Source organism: Gymnoscopelus braueri, assembly GCF_963280865.1.
Source record: "Gymnoscopelus braueri genome assembly, chromosome: 8".
In the NCBI taxonomy this organism is placed as follows: domain Eukaryota; kingdom Metazoa; phylum Chordata; class Actinopteri; order Myctophiformes; family Myctophidae; genus Gymnoscopelus; species Gymnoscopelus braueri.
In genome coordinates this window covers 56,573,829-56,598,571 of record NC_137609.1, presented here as the reverse complement: position 1 = coordinate 56,598,571, position 24,743 = coordinate 56,573,829, and the positions used below count along the sequence as shown (strand labels likewise).

The 24,743-nt window shown below is 42.1% G+C and overlaps 1 protein-coding gene across 1 annotated transcript in view; it reads left to right on the top strand.

Annotated features, from left to right (window-relative positions):
- LOC308089728 (caprin-2-like) overlaps window positions 1-24,743 on the top strand; it is a 30,154-nt gene that overhangs the window by 5,334 nt on the left and 77 nt on the right. Inside the window, exons 2-6 of the mRNA XM_080434621.1 lie at window positions 825-908; window positions 4,415-4,561; window positions 8,743-8,793; window positions 14,746-14,874; window positions 23,724-24,743. The exon at window positions 23,724-24,743 is cut by the window's right edge and continues 77 nt beyond it. Coding sequence (XP_080290747.1) covers window positions 825-908; window positions 4,415-4,561; window positions 8,743-8,793; window positions 14,746-14,874; window positions 23,724-24,013 — 701 coding nt within the window. The 3' untranslated portion in view covers window positions 24,014-24,743. The remainder of the gene's footprint in view (window positions 1-824; window positions 909-4,414; window positions 4,562-8,742; window positions 8,794-14,745; window positions 14,875-23,723) is intronic.

Below are 24,743 nucleotides of genomic sequence, written 5' to 3'. Positions count from 1 at the left end.
TCAAGGTCTTTACCATAAATCCTTTCACTTCCTGACCCGAAGGGTCAGGGTTGCCTGGGGGCCATGGTCTTGCCGGGGGCGGGACCTGTGGCCCTGGCAAGTGTTTGGGTAGGGTTGGTAAGCATGGGCTCCCCGGGGGACGTTTATGTGTCCCATAGTAAGTACCTTACGAAGCTATGAAATAATAACCCTAGGTTACGTATGTAACCCAGGTTTTATTAATAGCGTAAGTAACGTACTTACGTTCTTTACCCCCTCTGTGCGCAGTGTGGCGTGCAGAGTGGAAGGTTTCAGAGAACGAGCTCTTATGACGCAGTGGTATTTATACCACCACCGGTCGCCGGTGTTTTGCGTCACACGCAAATGGGGGCGGCCATAGCTGAGTGGTTAGTGAGCCCGCCTAGGGAGCCAGAGGCCCTGGTTGCCCCAGGTACGATTCCAGGCCACGCCAGCATATGTGTCGATGAAATGAAATTTGTCCCTGAGCAAGACTCTTAACCCCTAATTGCTCACAGGCCCTCATTGGAAACAAGCCCGCAAGGACTTTCATGAACGTCCTGTTAAAAGGTATTATCCTTATCCTTATCCTTACACGACCCTACTCCAATAGGCATTTGAATTCGGGAGTCTGTGTGTGCTCTGTATGATCGCCAGGGGGCGATGATATCCCATAGTAAGTACCTTACTTACGCTATTAATAAAACCTGGGTTACATACGTAACCTAGGGATTTCTACATTGCAGTATTGATACTTTTACTTAAGTACTTTTTTCCACCACTGAATTTCACATATCAGTTTTCTCTGTGAATATATTTATTTTCAGATATGGCTTCCAGACTGACTGCGAGTGAAACCAAGACAGAGGAGCTCCAGACCAGACTCAGTGACAGTGAGAAGCTCAATGCAGGTATTGAGAATATTCTAAAAATTGTCTAAAAAGTCTGAACTGATTCTGTCAAGAATGATATTTCTCAGATATACATTTGAAAGTACTAATCTAATCAATTTAATCAGTATCTATAGTTAAAGGTATGGTAAGTGATATTATTTGGTTTGTTTGTGGTTTGTTAAAAGGTTTAAAGCTCTATATTCTGATAGTAATTGTAGAGTGTTTGTTCAGTAACAGTGTTAAATAGATCTATATTGGGATAGTAATCATTGCTATAGAGTGTTTGTTCAGTAACAGTGTTAAATAGATCTATATTGTGATAGTAATCATTGCTATAGAGTGTTTGTTCAGTAACAGTGTTAAATAGATCTATATTGTGATAGTAATCATTACTAGAGTGTTTGTTCAGTAACAGTGTTAAATAGATCTATATTGTGATAGTAATCATTGCTATAGAGTGTTTGTTCAGTAACAGTGTTTAATAAATCTATATTGTGATAGTAATCATTACTATAGAGTATTTGTTCAGTAAAAGTGTTAAATAGCTCTATATTGTGATAGTAATCATTACTATAGAGTGTTTGTTCAGTAACTGTTAAATAGCTCTATATTGTGATAATAATCATTACTATAGAGTGTTTGTTCAGTAATAGTGTTAAATAGCTCTATATTGTGATAATAATCATTACTATAGAGTGTTTGTTCAGTAACTGTTAAATAGCTCTATATTGTGATAATAATCATTACTATAGAGTGTTTGTTCAGTAACTGTGTTAAATAGCTCTATATTGTGATAATAATCATTACTATAGAGTGTTTGTTCAGTAACTGTGTTAAATAGCTCTATATTGTGATAATAATCATTACTATAGAGTGTTTGTTCAGTAACTGTGTTAAATAGCTCTATATTGTGATAGTAATCATTACTATAGAGTGTTTGTTCAGTAACTGTTAAATAGCTCTATATTGTGATAGTAATCATTACTAGAGTGTTTGTTCAGTAACAGTGTTAAATAGATCTATATTGTGATAGTAATCATTGCTATAGAGTGTTTGTTCAGTAACAGTGTTAAATAGATCTATATTGTGATAGTAATCATTACTAGAGTGTTTGTTCAGTAACAGTGTTAAATAGATCTATATTGTGATAGTAATCATTACTATAGAGTGTTTGTTCAGTAACTGTGTTAAATAGCTCTATATTGTGATAATAATCATTACTATAGAGTGTTTGTTCAGTAACTGTGTTAAATAGCTATCTGTTGATTTGTTTAAGGAAATAGGTAGCTGATATATTGCACTTTTACCTTAGCACTAGGTATACTATTAGTTGCTTGTTTTAGGAGAGAATGCACTTAATACTGTGGTATATGAACAGTGTGCAAGTCAAAACATATTAAGAAATGATACTAAAGTAAAACCCTCATAACATTTAATGTATAAAGCTAAAGCCATGTTTGCTTCACAAGTCTACTTTGGCCTGTAGGCTACGACAGGAGAGCTTATTATGATGCTGTTGAATGCTGAATAAATGAACATGGAACTGGGAACCCTGACGTCTGTCTCTTCTCCTCCACTTCATTATTACCGCCAACGGGCCTGATAACACGCAGTTTATGCCTCATCATATACGACAATACTTCTGGTGATTAGTAGTGTCGTTCCCTACCTATGTTGAATGCACTTATTGTAAGTCACTTTGGATAAAAGTGTCTGCTAAATGACTGTAATGTAATGTCAGATGCGCTATAAAAGGCAGATGTGAAAATACCGGGCAAAGGTTTTTCTTTGGCCTCTAGGGAATGCGCATACAAAGTTGTACACAGATTGGTGCAGTTATGGGTATAAACACAAATCGGCCTGTTATAGCGCCACCATGAGGCTGATTTGAAGAATCAGGGTGGACAGGGTGCAAATAAAACATAGTCTCGGCCATGCCTTTCGGCCTGGTGGAGACAAACGTCAGGTGGGTTGAATCGAAGTTGAAGCTTAAATTGTATAGTGTTCCAGTTCCAATTTTGTCTACTCATTTCTTTGTATCATCACTTCCAATTTCACTTGTTTAATCTATGCCCTGACTTATCTCACCTTATTGGAAAAAAATGTATCCTACCCTACCTTTAATTCCCAAAGTGGTATAAACCGCATACTTGAAAGGAAGAAATCCAAGGCACTCTGTCTTCAATGCAAATAAAAACGTTTTATTTAGAGCAAGACAACAGCTTGACCACCGCGTGTCGACCTCTTAGCTCTTCATAAGGTTCATAAGGTTTTGCTCAGTGAAATAAGGCAGGCCAGGGGTCTTCAACGGTAGGCCAGTTTCACATTGAAGTGCCCAGATGTCTGAGAGGCCCAGTCTTCCTGTATCCTTTACAACGGGGAGCAACCCCAGCAGCGTGACAAGGCGCTGAACGTATATTTTGCTCTCGTTGGCGCGTTCGCGTGGGACGGTCTTTGCTGAAATATTTCCAACTCAGGTGTTTGGAAGCGTTTTTAGGCGAGCGCCTTGGCGTTTTCAGCTGTGGGCACCCCCTAGTGGTCACATGTGGTGCAGTTCACGTTTTTGGTGCACCCTGCTGTGGTGATTTAGTGTTGCCTCCTCATGAACTTCTAATGTCCTGATGTTCCTCCTTTTGATGCGCTCTGGACATCAAGCCATACCAATGCCTCCACCTTTCAGACTGTCTTCAACCTCTTCCCTCGTCTCACTAAATTTCACATCATTGTCTGCTAACATCATAGTCCACTGTGTCTCCTTCCTGACTTCATCTGTCAACCTGTCCACAACTAATACAAACTAGAAAGGACTCAGAGCCGATCCTTGACGTATGCCCTGCCCCACCTTGCTTGAACCTGTCCATCACTCGTACCACACTCCTCTGTCTTCATACATATTAATATCCTCCACCATTCTGATACACTTCACTGTCACACTGTCTTCATACATATTAATATCCTACTCCATTCTGATATACTTCACTGTCACACTGTCTTCATACATATTAATATCCTACTCCATTCTGATATACTTCACTGTCACACTGTCTTCATACATATTAATATCCTACTCCATTCTGATATACTTCACTGTCACACTGTCTTCATACATATTAATATCCTACTCCATTCTGATATACTTCACTGTCACACTGTCTTCATACATATTAATATCCTACTCCATTCTGACATACTTCACTGTCACTGCTGACTTCCTCATGCAACACCACACTTCCTCTCTTGGCTCCTTATCATATGCTTTTTCTAGATCCACAAAGACACAGTGTAACTCCTTCTGTTCTTCTCTATGCTTCTCCTTCAACACTCTCAGGGTGAACAGTGTGTCTGTGGTTCTCCTCCTTGTCATAAACCCATACTTCTGCTCTCTAGTTGTCAGCTCTCCTCTTAGTTTAGCTTTCACTACTCTTTCCCATAGCTTCATCCTGTGGCTCATCAGCTTTATACCTCTTTATACCCCCCCCCCCTCTCCTTCTTCTTTAACTTGCTCTGATTGTTCTATTTTTCAGACATGGCTGCCAAGTTCACTGCCAGCGAGGCCCAGGTGGAGATCCTCAAACACAGACTGAGCAGCAGCGACAGCCAGGTCCAACTCCTTCAAATCAGACTGAGCAGCAGTGACAACAGCGTGGAGGCCTTGAAGAAAGAAAGTGAAGGTAATTAGAACACATTGATGTTCAGTGGATGCAGGCAGGAGAGAGTTGACTGTATGAGTGAATGTGTGTTTTGTAACAAAAAAAGTAACTAGTAGCTAAAGTTTTCAAATAATTGTAGTGGAGTAAAAGTACAATATTTGCCTCTAAGATGTAGCAGAGTAGAAGTAAAAGTACAGAAAATTGGAAATGCTCCAGTGAAGTAAAAAATACCTCAAAATTGTACTTAAGTACAGTACTTGAGTAAATGTATTTAGTTACTTTACACCACTGGTGAAATGATGAAACATTTGAGATTTCTCCCTCTAAATAAAAATGACAGCTGTGTTTATACACAATTCACTGTACACTTTGTACAACACACTAATACTGCCATATCTGACCCACTGTGTGGAGGTGAGAGGTAACACTTACTGACCCACTGTGTGGAGGTGAGAGGTAACACTTACTGACCCACTGTGTGGAGGTGAGAGGTAACACTTACTGACCCACTGTGTGGAGGTGAGAGGTAACACTTACTGACCCACTGTGTGGAGGTGAGAGGAAACACTTACTGACCCACTGTGTGGAGGTGAGAGGTAACACTTACTGACCCACTGTGTGGAGGTGAGAGGTAACACTTACTGAAGCAACCTTCAACCACAATCCAAAAAAGAGCAATAAGAATAATTCACAAGGTAGGATATCATGAACATACAAACACATTGTTAAGGTTAAGGTTCAACACGATGAGGTTTCTAGATATAATTGAATTTAAAACTGCACAAATGATTTATAAGGCAAGGAATAAACTAATAATAAACTAATATAATGAGATGGGTGGGCACTATGCTGGGAGCACAACAAGTCCATTCTGGGTTTACTTTTGGAGACGTCTACTCAGACATCATCTTCCATCGACCTTACTTATTTTTTAATTAAGTCAGTGCTGAGGAAGTCTTTTCACATAAGTATGTAGATCCAAACTGCATCACTACATCCATTGCAGCCTTGTAGCTGTGGGTATTCCCTAAAAGAGTACCTACAGGTGGCTGCAATTCAAAATTGAACCCCTGTAAATGTCAAAGCCCACCCCCCTGAACTGTTTACTGTACATAAACTGTTTTTATGATATTCTGCATGGTATATCTGTCTGTTATTAACACATTGGGTGCTAGCATTTTATAATAACAGATTACGTTCGGTGCCAGAAATCTCACCGTTGAGCTGCGCAGCGCTGTTTAAGCTGTAGACTCCACGACGTGCATTCCATGTGAAAAAAAGCATGCCTACATTTTGCCCGATGGTCCTGGTTAACGCCTGGAACGATAACATCTCTCACGCGAGTAACAATGGCGGAGCGATCGTGCATACAAAATGAGTCGTTTTCCCCAGCGTAAAAAGTTTCGGAGTTTTAGAGAAGGAGATAGAACGGAAGCGGATGGGAGCCATGTTTTTTGACACGGTGATCCATCTGGCCTCTCCTTCTCACCACGGGTGATCCCAGAGCTGCTCCAGCCCCTCCCGCGTGGAAAAAAAACAAAAAGGCAAACACGGTTCAGACCGTGTTCTGCACCAAAGCGCTACTCTGTGAAAACACGGTTCAGACCGTGTTCGGCACCCGATGTGTTAACACATTCACTGCCAGAGGTTTTCTAGAACAGGCGGCAGCCACTGCCAGGCATTTTGACCATTCTGACTCATCTTTGAGGACCCACAGAATATTTTTTGCTATGACTATGAACACATGGAATATCTCAAAATAAAGATTAGAATCTCTTCTTTCATCTGGAAAATAATCTTTTAGCTATTGGTAGTTGAATACAGCTTGTTTTCACACATAAAATTGTCTTTTTCTTTAGAATCAGAGTTATGGGCATTTTAGTGAAAGAGACACGTTAGAGGCATAAGACTGATTTCAAAAGTGATTTGACATTTATTTTGCGCCTTCATTGACATCAGTCATGTAAACAGTACTTGTTTATTAACAAAATAAACTGCTTTTGAAGGTACATTTATGGCTCTGTTTCACTCCAAAGTGCACGCTATTTCAGCTCATTTCAAACAAAAATTTTCAACTCAAGTTATATATACATCAAATAATAATAAATAATAATTCAAAGTTCAAAGTGCAACATCAATAAATTGGTCATCGAGAGCTTCATGAGAACACTTATTTTCCAGTCCAATATTCTATACTGCAGTGGTTTTCAAACCTTTTGTGCCCAAGCCACACCAATGGGCAAGTCAAAATCTCAAACCACACCTGTATTCATAGCAACAAATAGCAGACCTACAAGCTTTTACTGAGCTTGTAGATCAGCTTCTTTTTCTTTTATGCCATTTATGACCATTTGTGAAAATAAATAAATAAAAATAAGGAATGCCAGGGCGTGACCCCCAAAATAATCATATTTGAACTGGGGACCCCCATTTAGTTTGACTCGGTTCCACAGATAAATATTGTGAAAATAGCAGATTTACAAGCCATCTCTTCTTCTTCTTCCTCTCTTCCTCCCCTCTGTCTGTCTGTCTCTCTCACACAGTGGTTCTCCAACTTCACATTTACAACTCTGAGTGAGAGTGCACAAAACACAAATGGGACCAAATGGACCTGAATCAGTAATCTATGCTGCGGTGGTTCTCAACCTTTTCAGGCCGTGACCCCCCAAAAATAGTCATATTTGAACTTGAATTTAGTTTGACTCGGTTCCACAGATAAATATTGTGAAAATAGCAGGTACACAGTGCCAATGTTGCAGGCTAGGGCTTCAAGATCATTTGTCCCTACAAGTATAGGACTCCTGAAACAGGCCACATCTCAGTTCTGTGCATAAAATGTAATGTAATGCCCTGGTAGCCTTTTCTAGTGTTTATTCTGTAAGAGAGGAGCTGTGTATAGCGCTGTCAATGTATTGTGTGATCTGTCTATGTATTGTGTATTTATGTTATGTTTTGTGTTTTTTTTGTATCCTGATGGCTGCTTGGTACAAAATTAATTTCCGCAAGGACAATAAAGTATCTATCTACAAGCTCACAACGAGGCGTTGAGGTCCCAACCCACAGGTTGAGACCCACTGATCTAGCGGTCACGGGAGACTGCAAATTCCAATGAACGCCAGATTTTGCGAGATAAATAAGCAACCAGGTCTATGAAAACAAGCACAAAACAAAGTGATATTTACTATTTGTAACACCTAACCTAACTAACTAAAGTTGGCTAATAGTCCACACACTACATAGAAATTCAAACCTAGTAGGGAAATAGCCGATCTACAAGCTCAGAGGTTGTGAGCTTGTGGATCGGCTATTCACGCACGCACGCGCGCGCACGCACGCGCGCACGCGCGTGCGCACGCACGCACGCACGCACGCACGCACGCACGCACGCACACACACACACACACACACACACACACACACACACACACACACACACACACACACACACACACACACACACACACACACACACACACACTCTCCCCCCCCTCGGAAGATCGTCAATTCCACCGTCTGTCGAGGGACGACGCAGAAGGGTTCCACCGTTCGTTTCAAAGGGGGAGGGAGTCCAATCCACCGTTCGTTTTCCATGGTCGTGTGCTCGCGCCTGTGAATCGGCTGTTTTTTTTGTATCTCTCCTCTGACACAGAGGGGTGATACTACAGTTTGCAGACTTAGAGTCTTGTTTTTGCTCGGATCAACGGGTTGTTTATGAAGGGCTTTCGCACGCCAACATCCTGGAGAAAAGATCATCACCCGCACGCGTGTGCACATACGAGCACGAGAATGTCATGGGAACGCGCGCCTCATCCGCTCACTTCTCATGGTACGATCCTGTCTCCCAGAGCTAGAATGTGTTTACTGTTTCGGTTTGTGATGGCGGACCCTGACGTTACCCGCGGCCGCGCGGCTTAGACTCATTTGTAACCGTGTTTGTGTGATCACTTGACCGGATCACATGACTTCTCAACTTCTCTGTCATCTACATGAAAGATATTAACCCACAAGCTGCTGGAGGGCCGAATCTAACTTAACCACTGAAAAGACCCTATCCCGTGGATCTAGGGGCTCGTCTGTGAATGGTTGGATTTTTTATCCCGTAGATTCACGGGATTGGCGGTCGGGTGATTGTGTTAATGTAGTGTTAATTACCTGTGTGAGTATTTATGAATGATTTCATATGAATGTTGTATTGATTTCAGCCCACCTTGCTCAGCTGTCCATCGTACAGACCCAAGTGCAGGAACTGAAGAGTAAGTATGTTTAGTAAACATATGTTGACTTAACACTGATGCTGTTAAAACATTATATTCATTATGTTTAGTAAACATATGTTGACTTAACACTGATGCTGTTAAAACATTATATTCATTATGTTTAGTAAACATATGTTGACTTAACACTGATGCTGTTAAAACATTATATGCATTATGTTAAGAATAAGTAAAACATAATGACTTAACACTGATACATCATATTCGGCAGATATGCATAGAAAACAAAAATGAGAAACTAGTAGATTAAGTGAATATGTAATCAATGTCCATAGTTGAACAAATCTAATGAGCAATTAAAGCTGCAAGCAGCGATGAACGGGCCCTCGCAGCTCTGTCCACGATACAAGTCTGTATGGCAATCAGCTGAAAAGTTAGGCTACATAGCTTAACCCTCCAAGACCCGCAGTTGTAATATTACAACATTTGTATTTTATCAAAAACATGGTATAAATCATTTGTTTTCCTGTTATTCTTTCACCTAAACATCATCATTGGATCCTATTGTTTAGTCTTGCAATGTCATTGGCCGGGATATTTGCATATAAATACCCCCCACAGAGGCAGGAAAAGTCACAACTTGAAAATCCTTGAAGGAAGAACAATCTCTTTTTCACTGGACAGGATTTCTCACAAAAAAGTAAGTAAAATGTCTGCAATAATTTTTTTGGTGATCATTAGAATGTCTAGAACATGTACATATGATATTATTGGGAAAGATATCCCCCAAATGTAAATTAGAGCATGCTTTATACTTGTTGTTTTTTTACAACTCTGGGTCATAGTGGTAGCAAATAGCAATGCCACCTGTTCACCTGGCTAAGTGGAGTCTTATAGTTTTCACAATACATTTATACAATTATGTGTATTTTCCCCACATTGCATTACTATATATATATATATACCACAAATAACCACAAACATTACCAAAATGTTTTGCTAAAACATTATAGGCAATGAAATGTTATAACTTATAAGCTAAAGCAGTATATTTGTCTTCGAGTACAATTGGTTAAAACATACAAATTGGTATGTGTGTGTGTGTGTGTGTGTGTGTGTGTGTGTGTGTGTGTGTGTGTGTGTGTGTGTGTGTGTGTGTGTGTGTGTGTGTGTGTGTGTGTGTGTGTGTGTGTGTGTGTGTGTGTGTATGTATGTATGTATGTATGTATATATATATATATATATATATATATATATATATATATATATATATATATATATATATATATATATATATATACCAATTTGTATATTGTAACCAATTGTACTCGAAGACAAATATACTGCATCATTAGCTTATAACATGTCATTGCCTATAATGTTTTAGCAAAACATTTTGGTAATGTTTGTGGTTAGCAATCAGTGTATGGTAATTGTTCATATGGGAGTCGCCCAGTTAAGAATCTCTCATCATTGTTCATGTGATGGGTGTTGGGATTGCCCACTTACAGTCATCCCCAATCCCTTTGTTAGGCTAAGCATCATCATTCATCACTGATGGTGCTAAGTACCATCATCACTGATGCCACTTGTGAGGATAAGCAAAGTACAATAGGTTGGCCAGACAGTATTGTGTGACTTGTGAAATATGTACCTGCAGTGAGATGTGCTAGTACTAATGTACTAATGGTATTTCTTTATTTTCATTTCAGAATGCCACAAGCAAGGAGAGAGCCTCGCTTCACTGCAAGGGATGTGTTGGATATTGTAATGAATGGAGAGAGTGATGTGGACATCGACTTTACTGAAACTGATGAAGAGTCGGATGAAGAGGCCTGTGGAGAGGAGTCCAAAGAAAACCATCCACCCAGTGAACCCAGTGAACCCACTGACCCACTGCCCCCCCCCCCCCAACCGGCCAAACACGCCAAACCCAGTGAAAGATATCAGTGGCAGAAGAAGACCTTCATCAGCCCTAATACAGACTTTTCTGGTCCACCTTTGACTGAAGATGTGAGTTCACTCCACACACCACTGCAGTACTTCCGCCGGTTTGTGTCCGAAGACATGATTGACTCCCTGACAACAAACACAAATGTGTACAGCCTTCAAACAACAGGAACATCAGTTAACACAAGTGGAAAAGAAATAGAGCAAATGATGGGCATGCATCTGAACATGGGCCTTGTACAAATGAATGGATGCCGAATGTACTGGGAAGCCAACACACGATATGCCCCTGTAGCTGATGTGATGCCACGCAACAGATATCAGTCTTTGATGACCTCGTTACATCTAGTTGACAACTTGACAGTGCCAGAGAGTGAAAAGAAGGACAAACTCTGGAAAATCCGACCATGGCTGAATTCGTTCAGAGAGAAGTGCCTACAGGTGGTGCCAGAAGAGCACAACTCTGTGGATGAGATGATGATTCCATTCAAGGGGAGGTTCAGCAGCATCAAGCAGTACATGAGAGGTTTCTTTAGTACATTCATTGTACTGTTTTTCATTTTGTTCTTTTAATAAAATCAAAATTCTTAAAAATATGGCTTATTGATGTTATTATTCATAATGTACTGTTCTGAGGCCCAATATTATTCATAATGTATACTGTTCTGAGGCCAAATGATAAACCATAACCATATAAATGAACCCTTAAGTTGTTTTAGTGAAGTATATAGACATTTGCCATGCTATTCTGACAGTGAGTAAAAATGGCCTATAGGAAATTCTGCTACCCGTTAGACCCACTGTTGTAATATTACAACATTTCAATAAAACCTTACGAAAACTATTTTTTTTAAAAAACATTATATTTTCCTCTCCAAAGTACTCCTAAAACACCATCTGAAAGGTTGATTATTTTTTTTTGTAAGTAGAAATATATCCGGGTCTTGCAGGGTTAAGCAATTACAGCCTGTCCCTATTGGCCGTCTAAGTGTGCCTTGCAAGTTTAGTAGATTTTTGATGCTGGGAAGTGGAGTAATGGCTGTTAAAAGCCCAGCCAATAGGAATTGTAGATTGGTTATTTTCACTTCCTGTTTGGCGTTGAAGTTAGACACTTCGCCATGGTAACGCCGTTTTACGAAAACGCAAGCTTTTGATAACCTTTCATCGTTAAGGTCTTAACTCGGTGTACTCTGAGCGAATTTCGTTCGTTACAGTACAACCCGTGAAAATGGCGTGAAATACACAAAAACGCCACTATCAATTCAAAATGGCCGGCTTCCTGTTTGGTTTAGGTCATGGCTCCAAGAGAGTTTCTTCTAAGTCGGGACATGATACAGGTGTGTACCAATTTGCATGCATGTAGGTGAAAACGTATTGTTGGGCTTGAAGCACAAACCTTTGTAGGGGGCGCTATTGAGCCATTAGGCCACGCCCCTTTTTGAGACGATTAAAATACGTAATTTTTCGCCACTGGTAATGTGTGTGCAATGTTGCGTAACTTTTTGAGTACGTTTAGGCCCTCATTTTATCGATTCATTATCGGGAAGCGGAATAATAATAATAATCATTGCAGTTCCAATAGGGCTTCGCACTACTGTGCAGTGCTCGGGCCCTAATTATGTGTAAAAGTTAGATGGTAATGTGACACACATCATAAAATATGATCCTACTGTATCTTACTGAATATTCATAAAGTCACTCATAACAATAGAATGTTGTATAGAGTACAATAGATCCTACTGTATCTTAATGAATATTCTTTAAGTCACTCATAACAATAGAATGTTGTATAGAGTACAATAGATCCTACAGTGGGGGGGCGGCAGTGGCTCAGGGGTAGAGTAGCCGGTAGAGCGGCCGGATGGCAATCGTGAGGTTTCCAGTTCGATCCCGGGCTCCCCCAGAGTTAGTGTAGAAGTGTCCTTGAGCAAGAGCCCTAATTGCTCCTGATGAGCAGGTTGGTGCCTTGCATGGTTTCCTCCTCCATCGGTGTGTGAATGGGTGTATGAATGGGTATGGGTATGGGTATGTGAATGGGTGTGTGAATGGGTGTGTGAATGGGTGTGTGAATGGGTGAATGTAATGCACAATCTATGTGAAGCGCTTTGGATAAAAGCACCATTTACTGACCAGTCACTTCTTAAGGTCCCACCAACAAGGCTGAAGACTAGGGGAGATAGAACACTTTCTGCTGTAGCGCCCAAACTGCGGAACGATCTCCCCATGGTAAAGCTGATCTCAAACCATGCCTGAGTTTAAATCACGTTTAAAAACTCACTTGTGCTCCTTGGCGTTCGTAAATTCAGACTGAGAGTTGTTGTTTTCCATTTGGCAATGTGTCTATATGTTGTCCTGTTTATTGTCTCCGCCAGGCCGAAAAGCATGGCGAGAGTATGTTTTACCCCCTGTCCATCTGTCTGTGTGTCCGTCCGTCCGTATGTCATTCTGTCTGTGTACAGCTAATCTCTGGCACCGCTGGCTTGATCGCAGCGAAACTGTGCACACACACTGCCTGGATGCCAGAGCAGAACCTCTGCACCAAATTTTTCACATGGACCTTTTATAGTCAAATCATGAACACAGCATGCAATTTCCGTGAAATTTTGCACGTACATTCCATCTAGGCCGAGGAAGATATGCCACTTGATTTTTTTTAAATCAATCTCATGGTGGCGCTATAACAGGCCGATTCGTGTTTTTACCTATAACTGCACCGATCTGTGTAAAACTTTGTATGTGCACTCTCTAGAGGCCAAGGAAAAACCTTTGCCCTGCATTTTATAGCGCCAACTGGAGGCCGACTTATGTAAAACACATTTTTGGATATTAAGCCTTCAGAATTTTATCAAAAGTTCACGCAAATCGGTACACATGATCTCTATAGTCATGTGAACAAGACGGATCTGTTTGATTTTTGATATTCCATTCGCCGCGCCTCCGACCAAGTGGAGCTTACTATGTAACCGTGCTCGGGTTGTGTGTGTGTGTGTGTCTGTGTGCAGCCGCGCTCTCATTGGCTCGCGCCCCCATGTGACTCACGTGCGTGCACTGCCTGTGTGCAGCCGCCAGAGTGCGCCAGAGTGCAGGAATTTAGACAATGCTCTGATTAAAATGCACAACAGCCTGCAAAACACACACACACACACACACACACACACACAGTCAATGTTCTCTCCCCATCACGGTGAAATAACACGGATTACAAGTCCGTAAATACACAATATTTTCGAGCTGCGTTCGCTTCCAGCGTTCGCGCGTCTTACTTGTTGGCTAAGACTGAAGTTTGCAGGAGTGGCCCGTTTTGATCAAAATACAGCAAATCATGAACGCAGCATCCGATTGCGTGAAACTTTACACGCACATTTGCACTACGTTGACAAACAAATACCCCCCTTTTAACATTGCCCTATTATAGCACCACCAGGAGGCCACATTTTGCAACATTTTTCTTTTTTATATTAGCCTACTCCTACAAATGTTCTCCAAACATCATGCAAATCGGTACACATTATCTCTGTAGTCAAGCGATGGTTCCGTCCGATTTTTCATATTCCGTCCTGATTGGCGAATTCCGGACATTGCTGGCCCCCAATACCTGACCTGGCGGAGACCTGTGCTCCGAGGAGCACTTCTTCTAGTTGTGTATTGTTTTTGCTCTTGGTATTTTTTTACTTTGCTCAGTAACTTTGTTACTGAGTGTACAGCACTTTGGTTCAACACTGTTGTTTTAATTATATAAATAAAGTGAATTGGATAGAATGTTGTATAGTACTGTAGACACTGTTTAGTTTGACTCCTTTGTCTTGTTGAAGCTGTAATATAAGCTACTATACTATAACACACAACACAACACATTATTTTTTTACAGTAGCAAAATGAGCAGATCTACAATCCCATAATGTGTCACACTGCAACGCCGTGTTGTGAGCTTGTAGATCTGCTATTTTTGGTACGATTAAGTGTATACTGTAAGGCTTGAGGGTTTATTATAATTTATACTTTTGTATTAATAACAGTTGTTTCATGTTCCTGTGTTGACAGACAAACCACAGGTGGTCTTCTCTGTTGGTTTGAGTAATGCTGGAGATGTTGGACCATTTAGTTCTGACGCCACTCTGGTCTATAAGAGGGTCTTCACCAACATCGGCAACGCATACAATCCATCTACAGGTAAGTGAAGATTTTAATCTTATCTTCATATAAGGCCCCCCTGGGGGTCCTGACCCACAGGTTGAGAAGCAGTGATTTAAGTGGTGTTAATGAACTTGACGTAATTACAGTAATTAACTCACCAACTAATTACAGAGCTTACATATGGTTGTTGTCAGGTAGAAACCTTGTAATTACACAGTTTACATATGGTTGTTGTCAGGTAGAAACCTTGTAATTACACAGTTTACATATGGTTGTTGTCATGTAGAAACCTTGTAATTACACAGCTTGTATGGTTGTTGTCAGGTAGAAACCTTGTAATTACACAGTTTACATATGGTTGTTGTCAGGTAGAAACCTTGTAATTACACAGTTTACATATGGTTGTTGCCAGGTAGAAACCTTGTAATTACACAGCTTACATATGGTTGTTGTCAGGTAGAAACCTTGTAATTACACAGCTTACATATGGTTGTTGTCAGGTAGAAACCTTGTAATTACACAGCTTACATATGGTTGTTGTCAGGTAGAAACCTTGTAATTACACAGCTTACATATGGTTGTTGTCAGGTAGAAACCTTGTAATTACACAGCTTACATATGGTTGTTGTCAGGTAGAAACCTTGTAATTACACAGTTTACATATGGTTGTTGTCAGGTAGAAACCTTGTAATTACACAGTTTACATATGGTTGTTTTCAGGTAGAAACCTTGTAATTACACAGTTTACATATGGTTGTTGTCAGGTAGAAACCTTGTAATTACACAGTTTACATATGGTTGTTGTCAGGTAGAAACATTGTAATTACATTACATTACATTACATTACAGTCATTTAGCAGACGCTTTTATCCAAAGCGACTTACAATAAGTGTTTTCAACATAGGTAGGGAACGAAAACTACTAATCACCAGAAGTTTTTAGTGCATTTTCTGCATAAACAAGCAACCAAGAGTATACCTAGCGCTAAGGTAAAAGTGCAATATATCAGCTACCTATTTCCTTAAACAGATGAGACAAAATAGCTAAATCAAATGAGCATGAGCTAAAACAAATAAGTATATCGACTAAACAAGATCCAATAAACAATCCAATAATCCAATAAACAATACAGCAATAGAAAACAAGCGTTCGTACAACTAGTTAACAACAAGTAGGTCAGGCAGAGAGGAAGGGTAGTGTTTCCTGAAGAGGTGAGTTTTCAGCCTGCGGCGAAATATGGGCAGTGACTCTGCTGTCCTAACATCAGTGGGAAGTTCATTCCACCACTGTGGGGCCAGAACAGAAAAGAGTCGTGACCGTGTGGATCGGCCAGAAGGACCCTTGAGTGACGAGGCAATCAGTCGCCCCGAGGTGGCAGACCGAAGTGGTCGGGCAGGGGTGTAGGCATCGACCATAGCCCGGAGGTAGGAAGGAGCTGTTCCTTTCACTGCCCTATAGGCTAGCACCAGGGTTTTGAACTGGATGCGAGCCGCTACGGGGAGCCAGTGTAGAGAGCGGAGAAGGATGGTTGTGTGGGAGAACTTGGGGCGGTTGAACACCAGACGAGCCGCAGCTTTCTGAACAAGCTCCAGAGGTTTGATGGCAGATGCCGGAGCACCAGCAAGGAGGGAGTTGCAGTAGTCCAGGCGGGAGATGACGAGAGCCTGGATGAGCACCTGGGCTGCGTTCTCCGTGAGGAAGGGGCGAATCCTCCTGATGTTGTAGAGCAGGAATCTGCAGGACCTCGTCACTGATGCGATGTTTGCCGAGAACGTCAGTTGATCGTCCAGGGTCACACCCAGATTCTTTGTAGTCCGAGTTGAGGTCACCACAGCATTATCAATGGTGATGGCCATGTCTCGGTGCGGACAGCCCTTCCCCGGGAGGAACATCAGCTCGGTCTTGTCCAGGTTGAGCTTCAGGTGGTTTGTCGACATCCACTCCGAGATGTCAGCCAGACAAGCAGCAATGCGTGCCTCCACCTGGGTATCAGAGGGGGGGAATGAGAGGATTAGCTGGGTGTCATCGGCATAGCAGTGGTAGGAAAAGCCATGGGAGTGGATGACAGCACCAAGAGATGTAGTGTAGAGAGAAAAAAGAAGAGGACCCAGAACCGAGCCTTGGGGAACCCCAGTTGTGAGCCTGTGTGGTTCTGACACAGACCCTCTCAGCATCACCTGGTAGGAGCGACCCGTCAGGTAGGATGCAAACCGGGAGAATGCAGAGCCTGAGACACCCATCCCCTCAAGGGTGGAGAGGAGGATCTGATGGTTCACCGTGTCGAACGCTGCAGACAGGTCCAGGAGTATCAGCACGGAGGAGAGAGAGTTCGCTCTAGCGGCATGGAGCGACTCCGTCACTGCCAGGAGGGCAGTCTCTGTCGAGTGACCCACTTTGAACCCAGACTGGTTGGAGTCCAGGAGGTTGTTCTGGTGGAGATAGGAGGACAGTTGTTTAAATACAGCACGTTCGAGAGTTTTAGATAGGAAGGATAGAAGGGAAACCGGTCTGTAGTTCTTGATCTCAGAGGGGTCAAGTGTCGGTTTCTTCAGGAGGGGGGTGACTCTGGCAGTCTTGAAAGTAGAGGGAAAGTAGCCAGATGTCAGAGAGGTGTTAATAAGGTGGGTTAAGAAGGGAAGAAGTTCAGGTGCAATAGACTGCAACAGAGTGGATGGGACCGGGTCCAGAGAGCATGAGGTGGGGCGACTAGAGGTAACAAGGAGAAGGACCTCGTTAGGGGAGAGGGGAGAGAAGTGAGATAGAGAGGGGATGGGGGGGGGGAGAGGAGTAGATGAAGGTAGAGAGGGGGGGGTGGCAGGCAGACGGGTGTGGGTAGTGCGCAGGGCACCAGCCGGGGGAGGAGGGAAGGAGGATCGGATATCGTTCACCTTCTTGTCAAAGAAGTTGGCGAAATCGTCGGGGAGGAGGGACGAGGAGGGAGGAGGGGGTGGTGGTTGCAGGAGAGAGGAGAAAGTTTCAAAGAGTTTTTTAGGGTTGGAAGCAGAAGCCTGAATTTTAGTGCAGAAAAAAGCAGCTTTAGCAGCTGATAGAGAGGAGGAAAAAGTAGAAATGAGAGATTGGAAGGTGAGAAGGTCTTCCAGGAGGTTGCCATTTCTCCATTTGCGCTCAGCCGCTCTCAGGCTCCGTCTCTCAGTACGCACTGAGTCCGACAACCAGGGGGCAGGTGGAGTTTGGCGTGCAGGCCTGGTGGTGAGGGGACAGAGATGGTCGAGAGAAGAGGATAGAGTAGAGAAAAGAAGATCTGTGGCGGTATCAGGGGATAGAAGAGCAAAGGATTCAGGGGCAGGGAGAGCAGAGAGAATAGAAGAGGAAAGATCAGTGGAGGAAAGTGAGCGAAGATTGTGACGTGAGGAAATCATGTGAGTAGGGAGGGGCTGTGAGGGGGGAGAGGAGAGAGAGAGAGAGTAGGACATGAAATAGTGATCAGAGAGTTTCTTACCCTTTTCACTGGAAAGAGGAGTGACAGACAGGTTAGCAATAGAGCAGCCTCTGGTGAAGATCAGGTCCAGTTGGTTGCCCGCCTCATGGGTAGGAGGAGATGGGGAAATAACTAGGTCAAAGGTTACACAGCTTACATATGGTTGTTGTCAGGTGGAAACCTTGTAAGTCCAAAACTGTTACTTTTATGGAAGCTTTTGTTCCAATGGATCCAATGTACACGCGCACACACACACACACATTTGAAATATTTATTTATGTCCACATAATAAGAAGTACAAGGTGTACAAAGGACATAAACACTGCCAGTGCAGTCAGATAAAGGGAAACAGCCAGTTACAAAGTGCATGTAAGGCAGAGCAACGTTACATACAAAACAAAAGATGGCATACTTGTCGAACACAGCGGACAACAATCATGGGTAAAGGAAACAACGCCTCCTCCAAATTGAGCGGCTTCCTATAATAGCTGATATTGAGCAGTACCTTGCTAATTGTTTAGCCCTCCTTTTGAAGAGGCCAGCCATTTGGAGGCCCCTCACAACCAACTTGTGCCCTATAGGCTACCAAAGATACAAACCAAAAGTTTACATCTGTAGCCTAGCTGAGAGATGGTCTGCTCTAGCTGATGATATTTTAACACTTTGGTTAGGAAGGCTTCCTCTAAGCTGTAATCAAAAGTACAGCCGACCTCGAGAATGAACACCTCCCTATTGTTTTCATTAACAACAAAGACATCAGGGGTGTTAGCTGAAATGTTAGAGAACACAGAATCATCGTTACACAGGTTAAACATGCTCGGCTTCACAGTAGAATGCTTATACAGCATGAAGGAGGACCTGAAAATAGAAGTGATATCTTTTGATATCAAATCCACTATTCTGTCATGCCTACTTCTGTAGAGTCCCCTGTATACATGGCACCCATTTAAGATGTGGGACATGGTTTCAGCTATTTGTTCATGACTATGATGTATACAGTGAGGAGCATGGTTGCCTGGAAACCAGATGGAGAGGTTAAGTTTAGATGGTAAAACCTGCAACCTTGCTTTCAGAGTAAAGACAACAATGCATTTGTCTAAAGCAACATTTTTTAACACAGTGAGAGACAGAGAGTGGTCCGCAGCAGGGAGACATGCAGTCTTCCCTTGCAACCTCAGCTCCGTCCAGTGCTGCCGCTGCCTTTGCTGCTGTGCCCATAAGAGGCGGCGCGCGCGCACACAGAGTTTGTGTGAGGGGGGAAAACAGATCTACAAGCTCACAACACCATGATGTGATATGAGTTTGTAGATCTGCTATTTGTGCTACTTGTGTGTGACACTGTCATATGAAGAAGTATAAAGTAGGACATTCATTCATGACAAAACATAAACAAGATGAAATGTGAAGATACAAGGTTTCTGCCGACAACAACAATATCTATCAGATCTGAGTTTTATTTATTATTATTATTGTCTCCGCCAGACCGAAAGGCAGGGCGAGAGAGTATGTTTTGCACCCCGTCCGTCCGTCTGTCTGTCCGTCTGTCTGTCCGTCTGTGGACAGCTAATATCCGGCACCGTTGGCTTCATCGCAGCGAAACTGTACACACACTCCCTGGATGCCAATTCAGAACCTCTGCCCCAAATTGTTCACATGGGCCTGTTATAGCGCCACCAGGAGGCCGCTTTTTGCAAAACACATTTTTTGACCGTACTCCTACATATGTTGTCCAAACATCACGCAAATCGGTACACAGTATCTTTATAGTCAGATTTTTCATATTACATCTCTCAAGAACAGATTCTGCTCTGCGTTTGAATCTGTCGGGGGGGTTCGTCATATCGCGTACGCACTGGCCTACAAGTGGGCGTGCCTTCAGATCAGGAAGCAGGCCGCGCTTTACCCAATCAAATGTAGTGGGCGGGATTTACGTGTCCGCCGATCCTTCCCCACTCGAAACAAACCGAAACTCATTTAACAATAGCGTCCTCGGAGCAGACAAAACCACGGAAAGATATTCACACCTCTTTCATCATAGAAACAAGTGGGTTTATAACCAAAATGATCCATGTTCTTTGGGAGAAGTGGTGTTAGTGTTCCGTGTAGAAATATTGTTAGTGGGAATGAAAACATAGTCGCACCACCGGAAGTGAAAGGCTGAAGGCAGACCAAAACCCCGGTTTCCTTGCGCACGTGTGCTACGTCGAGCTCCTCCCAGAGCTAAGTGAGATAGTAAAAAACTTTTCATTTGGCGATGGGTTCCCAGATTGCATCCTGATTGGCTAAAGATGGCTTCCAAAGTTTGCAGGAGAACAAAATGCCTCAAATCATGAACACAGCACGCAATGTCCCTGAAATTTTGCACGGACATTCCCACTAGAACCAGAAAGAAATGCCACTTCAAAATGTTCAAATCAGCCTCATGGTAGCGCTATAACAGGCCGATTCGTGTTTTTTCCTATAACTGCACCGATTTGTGTAAAACTTGGTATGCGCACTCCCTAGAGGTCAAGGAAAAACCTTTGCCCTGCATTTTTCACATCTGCCTTTTATAGCGCCACCAGGAGGCCGACTTATGTAAAACATTTTATTTTATTTTACTCCTTCCCATTTTATCAAATTTTCACGCAAATCGGTACACATGATCACTATAGTCATGTGATCAAGATGGATCTGTTTGATTTTTCACATTCCATCCTGATTGGCTAAGATTCACATCTAAAGTTTGCAGTATTGGCTTGTTTTGAACAAAATGCCGCAAATCATAAATGCAGTGTCCGATTGCCGTGCACGGCCAAAAATGGCACCCTTTACACATTGGCCTATTATAGCGCCACCAGGAGGCCACAATAACCTGTGCTCTGAGTTATTAGTTATTATTAGATTAATACAGCCTTATAATAAATCTTCAAAAAATGAAGGGTGACATTTTGAATGCCATCAAACTCAGGAACAAAAGCTACTCTGAGCTCAGGAAAAACAAAAGTGAGCAGCTACTTGAAAAGTGCAGAAATCTACGAAATGTAGTTACTAAATTGATCAGAAATGCCAAAAAGAATTTCTTAAATGAGAACATAGAGGCAAACAAAAGCCACCCACAAAAACTGTGGGAGGCACTAAAACAATTAGGCTGCAACGGGAAAATTCAGACTAAATCTACAAACATTTGCATTATTTCAAGTGGCTCACTCACTACCGACAAGCAATTGGTAGCGGACTGTTTTAACAGTTTCTTCACCACAGTTGCAACCCAGTTGGTAAGCAAACTCCCTCAGCATTCAGGTCTGTACGGCCCCGACCACATTCAAGCTCACTATGAGAAACTAGGGGCTAAAAAAGATTCCTTTTTTTTCAAACCTGTATTGACTGAGGATGTGCAAAACAAACTCCTCGCCCTACAGCCAAACAAGGCCACCGGCCTTGACAACATCCCCACCAGATTCCTCAGAGACGCAGCGGTCTCCATTGCTCCCATAGTAGCCCACATTACAAACTTATCCATCAGTCAGTGTCACGTCCCACAAGAATTCAAGTTGGCAAGAGTAATCCCTCTATTTAAAAAAGGAAGCAAACTAGACCCTGGCAACTATAGGCCTGTTTCCATCCTTTGTTCCATCTCAAAGGTTATAGAGCGATCAATCCAAGAACAAATCAACAGCTACCTCAGCGAGCGTAAACTGTTGTTTGAATTCCAATCAGGCTTCAGAACATCCCACTCCACTGACACATGCCTACTATATTTGACCGACTACATCAAACGTGAGGTAGACTCGGGCAAATACTGTGGCATGGTCATGCTGGACCTCCAAAAGGCGTTTGACACTGTAAACCACGCAATTCTACTTGATAAGCTGAGGGCGATTGGTTTTGATTGCACATCACTAAAGTGGATGAGATCTTACCTGGAGGGTAGAGAACAAGTGGTTGACATCAACGGAACCATGTCCTCATCCCTCCCGGTGAGCTGCGGGGTTCCTCAAGGCAGCATTCTAGGGCCGTTACTGTTCCTTCTATACATTAACGACATGAATGCTGCCTGTAACTGCAAACTGTTCCTGTTCGCTGATGACTCGGCACTCCTGATCTCGGGTGAGGACAAGTTGCAAGTTGAGGAAGCTCTCAGCTCTGAACTCTCAAAAATCCGTACCTGGCTGACCGATAACAAACTGTCTCTACACCTTGGGAAAACTGAATCCATCCTATTTGGGACCAGACATTCCCTCAGTAAAATGAAGGTAAATGACTTCAAGGTCAAAGTCGATGACACAATCATCACTAGCAAAGAAGAGATTACCTATTTGGGATGTATTCTTGACAAATACCTGACAGGTGAAAGCATGGCAACAAAGGTGGTCAAAGGAGTAAACCAGAGAACCAGATTTATGGGCAGAGTTTCCTCTTTTGTCAACCCTCAGGCCCTCAGGACCCTCTCAGGGGCCCTGATACAGCCCCTTTTTGACTATGCTAGCTCCTCTTGGTACTCCAACACCTCAGTGTCACTGCAGACTAAGCTTCAAACCTCCCAAAACAAACTGATCCGACTACTTCTCGGACTGGGGCCCATGACCCACCTCTCTCCCACTCACTTTGCCAGCCTAGGCTGGCTCAGGGTGGAAGACAGGGTTAAACAACTAAAAATGGGTCTGGTCTTCAAAATTGTAAATGCAGATTTGCCCGATATGCCCCCTATACCCGCATATCTGTATAAATACCTCGAAAAAGTTAGTGACACCCACAGCCACGAAACTAGAGGGAGCGTAAACAACAATCTGGTACCACCCTCCCATAAAACAAACATGGGCAAATTCTCCTTCTATAGCACAGCCACCAAGGAATGGAATAGTCTAACCCCATCCCTCAAAAAATGCAGTTCCCTGGGCTCATTCAAAACAGCCCTAAAAACCCATCTTTCTGGAGGCCGAAAGAGGAGCTAGTACCAGTTTCCCTGTAGACAGACGACCCCCCCCTCCTCTTTTTGTACATATTTTGTATTTCCTCATGCTTTTTTTGTATATAATTTTTATTTTTCCATGCTTCCCCCCCCCCTTTTTTTGTACATATATTTTTTAAATGCTTTTTTTGTACATAGTGGTATTTTTTCTGTATTATCTGTATTTTCATGTTGATTTTTGAACTGTTTGGTTGCTACTATATATGTCTATGAAATTAACTCAAGGACCCCAACGGAAACAAGTCCGCAAGGACTTTTTTGGCCGGACCTTTTAGACAAAAGCATTATAAATGTAACTGTGTTGTTTTACATTCTTTTGCCTAATAAAAATTTCAATCAATCAATCAATCAATTCACATTTTCACATTGAAATAAGGATATTCTCACAAGTGTGTGTGTGTGTGTGTGTGTGTGTGTGTGTGTGTGTGTGTGTGTGTGTGTGTGTGTGTGTGTGTGTGTGTGTGTGTGTGTGTGTGTGTGTGTGTTGTCTGACAGGTATCTTCACATCTCCTGTTAAAGGAGTTTATCACTTCAGGTTCACTGCAGCTCACTATGGAGGACCATCACCACAGTTTGTGTCTATCCAGATGTGCAAAAATAATCATAGTCTTATGCTTAACACTGGATACAATAAGCATGGAGACTGGGAATCCATTTCTAATGGAATGATCATAGAGCTGGAGGAGAGAGACACAGTTTACATGAAATTACCCTCTGGGAAAAGGCTCCATGATAGCTCAAACAACCACAACATGTGGAGTGGTGTTCTGGTCTATTCTATGTAACACTCTTACTGGTACCATTACTTTATAGAGTGTATTATAACACTGTTAGTGGTACCATTACTTTATAGAGTGTATTCTATGTAACACTGTTACTGGTACCATTACTTTATAGAGTGTATTATAACACTGTTACTGGTACCATTACTTTATAGAGTGTATTCTATGTAACACTGTTACTGGTACCATTATTTTATAGAGTGTATTCTATGTAACACTGTTACTGATACCATTACTTTATAGAGTGTATTATATGTAACGCTGTTACTGATACCATTACTTTATAGAGTGTATTCTATGTAACACTGTTACTGGTACCATTACTTTATAGAGTGTATTATATGTAACGCTGTTACTGATACCATTACTTTATAGAGTGTATTATATGTAACGCTGTTACTGATACCATTACTTTATAGAGTGTATTCTATGTAACACTGTTACTGGTACCATTACTTTATAGAGTGTATTATATGTAACGCTGTTACTGATACCATTACTTTATAGAGTGTATTATATGTAACGCTGTTACTGATACCATTACTTTATAGAGTGTATTCTATGTAACACTGTTACTGGTACCATTACTTTATAGAGTGTATTCTATGTAACGCTGTTACTGATACCATTACTTTATAGAGTGTATTCTATGTAACACTGTTACTGCTACTATTACTTTATAGAGTGTATTCTATGTAACACTGTTACTGATACCATTACTTTATAGAGTGTA